General features: G+C 40.2%; 2 protein-coding genes across 10 annotated transcripts in view; one reads left to right on the top strand and one right to left on the bottom strand.

Moving 5' to 3' along the window:
• Positions 3290-7635, bottom strand: SDF2L1 (stromal cell derived factor 2 like 1). Its single transcript, XM_021413448.1, has 3 exons — positions 7391-7635; positions 6661-6857; positions 3290-4705 (listed from the first exon to the last, which is right to left on the bottom strand). Exons 1-3 carry the CDS (start codon positions 7548-7550, stop codon positions 4427-4429), a joined length of 636 nt encoding a protein of 211 aa, XP_021269123.1. The 5' UTR covers positions 7551-7635; the 3' UTR covers positions 3290-4426.
• The window catches only part of YDJC (YdjC chitooligosaccharide deacetylase homolog), a 23574-nt gene continuing 20575 nt past the window's right edge, over positions 7776-10774 (top strand). For 5 of the 9 annotated variants that reach the window (XM_021413441.1, XM_021413440.1, XM_021413438.1 and 2 more), the window contains exon 1: positions 7782-8079. The gene's annotated coding sequence lies outside the window, so the exon portion shown is untranslated. Of the gene's footprint in view, positions 8080-10774 lie in introns of all 9 variants that reach the window. The other 4 variants (XM_021413439.1, XM_021413447.1, XM_021413444.1 and 1 more) reach the window with 3 other exon arrangements.

Raw genomic sequence — 10774 nt, 5'->3', positions numbered from 1 at the left:
TTCAGATCCGAGTCCAAACTCAATGATCCTTAGCTGTGCAGAGCCAGGACCTGCCCAATGCCTATATAGTTGAAAAACAAAACCACCACACATACAGGGACTAATTAGGCAGCTTTGTATCTGCACGTATTCTGATCAATTTGTAATGGGCTTCATGGGGGTTTGGTTACCCTTGAGACATCACAGAGCTTCCAGCGCTTCTAACCCTGGTGAAGCAGGACACCATTTTCCCAAAGGCTGAAAATAGCTGAATCTCTCACACAACAGCAGCTTGAATCAGTATCAGAGCTGTGATAGGATGACTCCACTGTGAACTTTATGCTTACTTAGAATTAGTACAGTATTAAATATAGCAAAAGGCTTTTGTATGTTTAACCTGCTGCAATTTTAAGGGAAATGTTGAACTATAAAACGTCCAAAATCTATTTTCAGTGTGTTCCCTACCTTCCTTTCATGTCTTGGATATCCACAATTAAATATTGTTCTCTGTGAACATCACCCAACCTCACTGAAATTACTGACTGGAAGGAACTAACCCTGGCATTTTGTCTTTTGCATAGGGTAAAATAAATTAATAGGTACAAATACTCAAGGTCCTGCAAAAGAACACTGGGATGCTTACAAAAATATTTCCTCCTTTAAGTATTTGTCAAAATAACTTTCAGAACTTAAAGTTTATAACCATTTGTGACCTACAAACATAATAAACGTTACAAACTCTAAGGTAAGCTTGAATTGCCTTGTATTTGCAATGCAACACATTGCAAATAGCTGGTAAAGTTGAACATGTCTATCAAAGACAGCCGAATGGTGGCCCAGCGCTCTATTACATGGATATATGTTTGAAGAAAAAGCTGCAAAGTCAGCAAGGCACAGGTGGGAACTTAAAACCAGTAAAAAGGTGCAGGCAGCAGCATGGTATTCTGCAGACCTGAACATTTTGTAGGCTCTTAGCCAGTTTCCCAGGTGCCAGCAGGGAAGCTGATAAAAAAAAAGGCAGCAAGCACGCCAGTCAGAAGTCAGGCACCTAGCAAGATGCTGTTACTGGAAGGAGACATTTCTGCATTTTAGCCTCTGCCTGCTACAGCTGTTAACCATGGTATAGTCTACAGTCCATCTATAGTGACAGCTAGGGATCCCAGAGCTGGAGAAGACAGGCAAAAGATAGAACAGATTCTGCAGAAATAACAGGTTTTAAAATACTGCTGAGTAAGCATCAATGGTATAGGGTTTTCAATGTCATGTTTTCCTTTTTTTTTTTTTTTTAAGTTTAAGAAACATTTAACTTAAGAACTAATACACCCAGTTAGTATTCCCAATCATGATGAAATAAAGATGTTAGTTTATCTTTAGCCTTGATGTTCAGAATTAAGGATCAACGTGTTCTAAATCCCTTCTAGTACTTTCAAATAAGTGAAAACACTTCTTATTCATACTGAAAAGACAAAGTAAATGACAAGTGCTCAGTTCATATGCCAAGCAGTTACACAAAGCTTTAAAAAGACTCAAGAAACAGACAGTAAAAGTGTTTGCACTCAAACAAGTATTCCTCAAAAAGAATTCCCAAAACATATTAAGTTTGTATAATTCCTCATAGACATATACATATAACATATCTAATTCCATGTTAAATAAATGCAGCATTTGACAGATATTTCACAGTAGAGAGTTTAAAGTAAGCAGATTTCCTTCAACAATTATTCTTACTTAGAACAACTGTAAATAAAGATTCCACTAACGCTTTTCTCAAAAGCCTTTCTAGCCTATCAGGGCAACACTGGCACACCTCCTTCTCACAGAGTTCTTGTAATAGTACAATAAGCAAGAAGCCAGAATGCATCTGTCAATCACTAGATAGAACTCTATTTTGCTATCAAGCAAAACAAAAACCAAAAGTTTTTACTTAACATTAAAGTGCATAGAGAACTTTGGAAAGAGGTACTATAAAATTTAGATTACCACCTTAAAAAAAAAAGCAGCAAAATTAACACTCAAGACTTTCACATCTACATGTTGGAGCGTTTCATATTTTACTTTAAGTTTCAACATCTTTAGTCAGATTATAAAAGTCATAAGGAAAAAAAGCAACTAAAAAACCCAGTACACAAACGGAGATTCTTTAAGTCTCTAGTCCTCAGCTGCGGAGGGTGCATTGGAAAGCTGAATAGTAAGCAATCAGAGTAAATAGAAGCACTTGAGTGAGATTCTGAAATTGTAGTAATTCTGTTTAAAAACTTAAAATATGGCATTAAACAGATACTAATTGAGGTCTTATAAATCTATATGTTTTATAAAAAGAAAAGCACATTTGCAATTGCACAAGCTATCAAGGGGCTACAAGCCTCTGCATTTCCTATATCAACTCGTGACTTTTGTATTCTGCATTTAGCATGCTTTAAGTGACGACAGTAACAGACTTTTCCTAAGATGTACTTCAACTAGGCTTATTCAAGAGTCTGTCAGCACAACTTCTGTAGTGGGAACTGAAACAAACAAAACTGGCATACAGACCAAGATGAGCCACACAGATCTATCCTTTCCTTAGCTAAACCAATACTCCACAAGTATGCCAACAAACACTAAACTAAGGCCATATGGTTTACACATAGTGTTTAGCACTCTGTTCAAGAAAAGTAGAGAACCCCATTGCCAAATTAATTTCTTCATTCTGTAAGTGCTACCACTTTTTTTTTGTAGTTTCTCATAAACCAACTTCAAAAGAAAAGCCCTCCTTTTTATTAAAGGGAAGGGCAGCTTGTTTAAACAGGCTGCACGTTGGTTTGGGTTTTTTTTGGTAGTAATTACCCTTTATTACTTCAATAACAATTAGTCAGGAATACCAGTGAACCTTACATAAAAGTTTGCTACTAATACAAAGCAGTAAAAGCTCGTTTTGTCTCCACAATGCCTGTTATCCTTCAATACCGTAAGATTAACAGAAAAACACTCTTACCTTCTTTGAAGAATATCACAAAACAACACAGGCAACAATCCACAATTCTTGCTCTGCAGAATACGAAGGATCTTCACTAGTATCAAACTCTTAAATAAAAACTGAAGCTATTCCATGCGACACAAGTGTGTGAGGGATCAGCATACGAAGCATAAGTGTATAGGTACAATTATAAAGTTTAAATGAAATTACGTATTACGCCCCATCAACACTCACTCTCTATAGCATGTAACTAGAGATATAAAAGCAGTAAATAACTTTTCTGCTTCATTAACTGATTAATTAAGACCATAATTAGTAAACTAGTTATACATGGAAAAAAAACCCACACCTGAATTTGGTGACTTTTCACACTCATTTAGTGAGCTTTTCTCCTTAAAGCAAATAGAAGATGTGTGGTACTTTGTGTTTTAGTCAGTATTTCCAGTAATACACTGTACCAACAGCATTCAAGAGTTGGATCTTTTTCCCCTCTTTGCACAGAGGAAGAACACCACAGAAATTAATGTCTTATTCAGTGAAGATTCCTTGCTACCACTCTAGAGAATATCCCTCCATTAAAAATCCAGGACCAAACAATTTCCTAAGATTTACTCTTTTTCTTCTGGATTCACACAAAAGAACCCTACGTGGGTGTAAGTCCCACTACTTATTCACCTGGATTCTCATACTGAGCCTGCAATGCCATGCAAGAACATCATAAAACAAATTTATTCACATCACATGAAAGTTTATAAAATTCTAATATTAACTGAACAAGTAGTAGCTTTCTGCATCAGATCCTAGAGCAAGTCTTACCATTTGATAATGAGCAGCATCACAATCAGCAGAAAAAAAAAATTCTTGAGAGAAAAGTAATAAATAAAAACTTGTCTTCTTACTTCAACGTACACAATATTTTCAACTTTTCCGTACATACACAATGAAACTCATAAAACACATTGGAGGCAATTTTCAGATGGGCTGAAATATTTTTCTGGAAGGCTGAAATAGCTGAATTTGACTCATCCAAAAGACACTATTTTCCAAGAAGTATTTTCCCTTTCTAGACTTACTCCATCTCTTCATTAATAGCATTCTCTCACTAGCTAGAAATAAGTTTCCAAATATTATAATTGAAGAAAAGATTACAAGATACAAAGTTTTGTGGTACCTGGGACTGCGGAGATGTACAACTTTTCTTTTTTCCATTTCTTTTGAATTTGAGAAGTAATGGGCAAAACAAATGACAGTGAAAACTAACACATATGATCTAGTTTCACCAAATAAGCTTGAAGGATTTCTTAAATAAATTTAAAATGTCTTAGCCTGGCAGATGTCATTCCCACAGAAGTGCTGCATTCGTAGAGTGAACTAATGCCCTTCAGTAACACAGAAAGTCAGTCACTTAGGCAAGGCAGGACTTTTAAGAGACCAAGGATTAGCATCTCTGAACACTGGAGTAAGATGAATCTTATTGGATCCTCTGACAGTTCAGAGCTCATCATGTTTTGCAAGGTCCATACTGGGTTTGATGAAGACTCCTTCCATCGCTTTCCAATAGTTGTGATGATTAGCGGTGGGCATGCCATGAACTTCCCGTTGGCCTCTAATGGGATGGCCATATTGTTCCCCCGTTATTGAAAGGAACACCTCAGTTCCTACGTGCTTGAAGCGCACTGCATCCTCCCGCTCCCAGTGTGTCCCACTGCATTGCACAATCCATATATCGAGGTCATCTCCTTCACCATCATCACCAAAGGCACTTACTTCCTGTTAGAGACACAAATCTCCTGAAGTGAAAATATAAGCAAACACTGCCAACACACACACAAAAACATCAGCCACAAAGCCAGCAAAATTTAAAGGCAAGGATGCAGAAGAAAGAAACATTGCATTACCGTCAACAGCGGTCAAATCCAGAAGCAGTAACTCTCTGCGACTACAACTTGAACGTAAATTGCCAACAAACTCCAACACATAATCTGAGCACAAAGTGCCAACAAACTCCAACATATATTACAAATTAAAGACAACTTGAGCAGAGATCAGAACAATCCTGACAAAAAATTTCAAAAGAAACAACACTAATGCTGATGCAATTTTTCCCCACTAAAACAAATTTGTATCTGTAAATATCTAATTTTGTAGTACGACGCTTCATAGTGATCACTACAAAAGTGTCTTTAATCACAAGGTCCCAGCATTTTAACTTACTAAGGAACTGTATTCCTTTTTTACTTTATTATACCAAGATTACAAGTCAACAACTATTTTGGTTAGCACTATTGGACAGACAGCTGAATGGCTCTTTAAAAAAATAAAGATGGACAACCACTAAGGCAAATAAATTCCTGCTAAAACAAAACTTAGAGACCAGATTTCATTATGCGCCCCCAAAAACTCCAAGTCTTTGCATAAACCTGGTAGGCTCACCTCTAACTGTTTAAGACTCAGCACACACTTAAAAATCTGATGGATAGAAGTGATTAACAACTTGAAAATAGAACTGAAATAGTTTGTACCTATCAAGCTAATAATTTAGGGTCATGTTAATTCAAGCTTATGCAGTCTATACAGTGTCAAAGACAATATACCAATTGAAAATCAAACTTCTTTGTTAAGAATACGAAATAAAAGTTTGTTTTCAGAACCACACCTTATTTCAATAAGATTATAAGTCACAGTCCCATCAATCTCTAGGAGACCATTTAAATTCTCCTTTTGCTTAGATACTATGAAAACACATAGCAAATACAAAGGAAAAAAAAATGTCAGTTGCTGAATATTTTCACATTAATGACAATGTTGAATGAATTGTCTAAACTAGCAGATGAGGAAAGGTGGAAAGTCTTAAGGAGTCCACCTGGTCTTTAAATAACTCTTCTGAAATACTGTTTTTCCACCACTTATTTTGTTTTAATAAATACATAAACTAGATACCTTACACAAAACTGACTTTTATTGTTTCAGCCTGTTTTTACAAATAGTTTGGTTTTCCAAATTAGAATCTAATGACCTATCTACATAGTCTAACGGAAGACTAAAATGACTACTAAAAACAAACTTCCAACAAATTTGGATTATGTTTTAAGAAAGACTTTCGATTCTAGACAATCATTTGTTCAAGGATAAGGCTGGGCCCTAGTTACAGAGAGAAATGATGCTCTAGAAATAAATAAAATGGCAAATAAAGATGACAGTGAAAGTGGATTCATTTTTTTCTGGGAAGGGAGGACAAATAAATAAGCAAAGGGAACTAAAACAGACACAGGGAGAAGATGATTGAGATTAATAGACTGGAACACTAAGGAACATGGATATAGGAAATCCTAAGCGTCCTAACACGCAGTTAACTGTCTGGCTCTAGATCAGTCCTCTGATGCTGAGAAAAGTGGCTAATGTCCTATACTGTAAAAGTGCTAAACGCTTCAGAACAACCATCAAAGTATCAGCAGTGCAGAATAAAGAAACCAATATAGGTTTGTAAAAACTACTGTGACAAACTGATACTGGTAGATATTACATTTTGGCTCTGTCAGGAACTTTAACACATTATTTTATGATGCAGAGAAGCAACAACATGAACTTCGCAGATCCAGAAATGCCATGTTTCTGGCAGCTGGTATCTAAGCCTGATTCTTCAAAAACAAGAAATCTGGAAAGAGGTACTGTCAATATCAGTCATGCACTATTTGTACAAAAACTTATGATTTACAGCAACTTACTTGGTTATTGGAGAGTGGTGATGGGAAGTGATGAGTGTGTAAGTTTTTTCCTGTGTTAACATGGGTAAGTCGTATTGCTTGCCCACATTTCACAGGGGCTCCGCGTTGGCAGCTGCCATCAGTCTTACCACGAATCCGCCAGTAACTGTTGGCATCATCTGAAGCTTCAACTCCCGTCACTGACTGTTGCCCACTTCCTGTTGGAACAGAATTACATGGTAGGAAACTTAACCCACTTCTGGAGCTCAGAAATACCTGAAAGGACTGAAGAAAGCTGCTTTAAACATGAAGGCATGACAACATTAAGATACACTTAATTCTCACAGTCCATTTACTGACTCCAATGGGAATGCAGGTAACAAAGTCTTCAGACTGAAGAACTTAACTGAGGTGCTTAACACAGCACAAGGCTCATCTCAGGGAGAGGGCAAGGCATCCCTCTCACACCACAAACGCAGGAGACGCGGAGCCCGGCTGCACGGTCTGGCTGCACCCCGGGCCGCAGCATCCTCCTGTCCCTGCCAGGTGCCCAGCCCAACCCACAGTCCCACCGCTGCCCCAGCGATAGATCGGAGCGATCTCTAGCCTCATTCTCCCATCCCCTCACAGCTTCCCACAGCCATTTCCCGCCCCTCTCCCCCCGCCATTTCCTCGCCTCCTCAGCGCTCCCCCCGCCACTTCCCAGCTCCCGGCCCCTCAACGCGGCGCCTCCCGGCCCGATTCTACTCACCGGAGCCGTACTTGACCTCGTGAGAATGCAGCCGAACGCTGTGGCGGGTGTTAAGCAGCTTCAGCACCGAGCCGCAGGTTACAGCTCCCGGCGCCGGCTCCCTTCCGCCACACAGTCCGCACAGGAACAGCAGAGGGAGGAGGCAGCAGCCACCCCGCATCGCGCCGCAGCCCACCCGGCACCGCCACCACACAGCGGAGCGCGCTTCCGCAGCCCCTCAGCCAGCTCAGCCAATCGGCCCCCGTCAGCACGGCAGTCAACCAATCGCCGGTCGCCCTCTGCTCGGCCTCCATCTCGCATTGGGCCACGACCAAGCGAACGCAAGGCCTGGCAGGAGGAGCTCATTGGGCCGAGGGAAAGAGGCGACCAATCAGAGCAAGCGGCGTGGCGCTTCCTGGGGCGGGACGCGAGGGCGCGCTGAGGCGCTTTTACCTCAGCGACGGCAGTGGCGGGACACTGCGCTGTGCCGCGCCGGGCGTGGGCCTTTGTGGGGGGTTGGTATCGCCCACCCCAGCACCGGTCCGCACAGTTCCCAACCCCTGCTGCGGCCGTAGCCACGCCTACAGCGTTGTCACCTCCGGGACTGTCACCCCGTGGGTGCTCCCAAAGGCACTGGGAAATCGGTGCGCTTCTCTCACGTGGAGCTTCCCCTTGCTGAAAATTGGGCGTCGGAGGACAGAGCCAGCCAGGTTTGTTATAGCAGCATCCTCATCTAACACATAGTCTGGACTGTAAGAGAAATAATAGATGGGTTACAGGCCTTGCAAGGAAACACAAAGGAAATTCAGGTGCTTAACAGGCTTGTGTGATGGTATAGTGCTGGCTGAGTCACCTCTGGATTATATTAGAGCTTCTCATGCTGGGGCATAAATACCATACAAAGAGCTAAGGTTGACTGCTGTACTGTCTAGCTGTGGTGACTGTGTCTGTGCTTTTGGACCTGAAAGCTCACCTGCTGTGATTCAGTTCCTTTTGTAAAATTCTTCTAAGATAAAGAGATTAGGACCTATTCTGTATAAAAGGAAACTGGATAAAGGAAGCATTGTACTTCATTGCACAGTACTGGAGACTGAAGGATTTTTGCCCCCTGCAAATAACAACAATACAGTCTCCTTTAACAACAGGGAACAGCTATGGACAAAGGACATAGGAACTCCTACACAGTCCATTAGCTTTTGCCTCTGAAACTCATCACTGCATTCACCCATATATCAGGAACAAGCTGGTGTAATACTCCCAAAATACGGCATCATTTGACAGAGGAAAAGCTTTTTACCTTCTTAGCAACACAGTAACATGTAGAAGAGCACCTGCCTCGGGATTTAATTATTTGTGAGGATGGTATTCTGCATTGGCAACAGCACAGAACTGCAACATTGCACTTTCTATTAAGGGATGATTTAGAAAACATTTTGGTATTGCTGGCTAGCAGAAACATCATAAGATTCTCAGATGACCCTTTATCTCTTCCACCAACCTGTGAGGTTGTTTTCTACCCATGTGATACTACTCACTGGAATGGTTAGGGTTTTTTTTTTTTTTTCATGCTGGCCTGTTTTATGTGTCTGCAGCTAAGAAGAATCTCTGACTTAAATGTCAGACTTGCCTTAAAAGAAGCCTGCATCCTAAACTGTCACATATGTACATTTGCACACACACACATACACACACACACAAGCCCATTGTGTTTATCTGATGACTAAAACTTCGTAGTCCCAGAAGTATGTTTCTTCTCACACACACACAAAATAAAATAAAAAATCTTATATTGATAGCCAAATGCTATATTTCTTTGTCATTCTAAGAAACTGTGCTAAGACAGGAGCTCACATTTGCTGTTGTTGTTACAAATATGGCAAAAGCAGATGTCTGTGGTTGCCATTCTAGCCATGGAAAATCAATCATATGGGGCTTTAGCTGGCACCTGTCTATCTTTCTGGGAGGTCGCTCAGCCTCAGCGCATTTAGTACCATTTACATGGTGCTCCCTACAATGCTTTTCAGTTGTACTGTAGAAACATAATTGGGTTAGAATGGTTGCCAACACAAAACCCCATCAATGCCAAACATCCACGGCAATTAATAGCCTCCTCATTGCTACAGGGCTCACTGTTGTTTCTAGCAGAATTCTGTAAGCTGCAGGTAAACTTGCCACTGAAATTAACTGGTGACGCATGTTGGTAATGGAGACAAAAGCATATTTGATAGGAATCTCATTGTGCTGCTTCTTTACGCACACAGAATAATTCAGCGGTGCTGCAAAAGTGTATAGTGTGTAACTACATTGCCTTCTGTCTTCAATCACTTGACCCTGCAGTCATTTCGCATACTTGATTTTCAAAGACTGAAAGCACCTACAATTTCCACCCAGATGCACCTCTAAGTATAACCTGGCCCTCCCTGAAGAGCAGATTTTAATGGATTTGGCAGTGCCAAATGCTTTTAGTGTACAGAAATGGGAGATCTGTGGCACGTGAAAGTTTCAGAGCGAGTACGCTAACCCAAATAAACGTATTACAGAAAAGGATTTTTTTTCTTTTTGTATTCACCTTTTTAGACAATACTTTAAGTTTTCTGTTTGCTTCACGCAACAAAAGCAGTGACTGACAACCAAGGTAGCATGGCAGGCAACTCCTGGGCTTGATGTACACCTCAGAAAGAAGTAGTGCGTCTTTGCATGTAGACAGCTCTGATTTATGGAGAACATTGCAGTAATATTGCCTGGATTCTCTTTCCTGGACTGTCACTAACCCCAGGCAAAATATATGGAGCACAGTTCTGATCTTATTAGGATCTGATGCAAAAATAAGTCTGCATGAGCTTTTCCATTGACTTTTCTCTGCACTTTGTCCTCTCACTGGTGTCCGTAAGGACAAACTACTGAGTTCAAGAGAGTAACAGTGGAGTATCAGGCCTGTAAACATGCTGTGGTTCTTTCTATCTCTTCCTTTTACCCCCATGTTGATGAACGGACAGTTATAACCTCACTCCAGATCAAATATTTGTATCCATTGGCATGCCTTACACCAGACCTCTTCTGTGACCTCTAAGCATAGCTATAATACAAATAGTAAGCAGTAGTAGTATCAACAGGATGCTGTCACCTAAGGAGAAATCAAAATGACAAAAGATGTAGCTTGCAAAAAATTTATAGAATTACATCTTATTACTTAGCTCACATTGTTTAAGGATTAAACACCACAAATCAGCTATTTAAAATTCTACATTCAGTAGATAAAAGTAGAATGTAAGAATAAGGTAAGTAGCTAAATAAGCAGAAGACATTGGACATATAGAAATTGGAAATACTGAAAGAGATATTTAAATTAAAGCACTTTTAATCTGGAGGAGAAGAGGTGATGATTTTTGACTGCTATTTTCTGCT

This window comes from Numida meleagris, chromosome 14 (genome assembly GCF_002078875.1).
Source record: "Numida meleagris isolate 19003 breed g44 Domestic line chromosome 14, NumMel1.0, whole genome shotgun sequence".
NCBI classification, from domain to species: Eukaryota; Metazoa; Chordata; class Aves; order Galliformes; family Numididae; genus Numida; species Numida meleagris.
The sequence above is the reverse complement of the archived record's forward strand: the minus strand, read 5'-3'. Positions and strand labels throughout refer to the sequence as shown.

Coding starts and splice junctions, on each gene's coding strand:
- SDF2L1 (XM_021413448.1), bottom strand. CDS start 7,550: ATGCGGGGTGGCTGCTGCCTCCTCCCTCTGCTGTTCCTGTGCGGACTG. Junction 6,858..7,390: donor CGAGGTCAAGTACGGCTCCG/GTGAGTAGAATC, acceptor CTGTTCCAACAG/GAAGTGGGCAACAGTCAGTG. Junction 4,706..6,660: donor CACCACTCTCCAATAACCAA/GTAAGTTGCTGT, acceptor TGTCTCTAACAG/GAAGTAAGTGCCTTTGGTGA.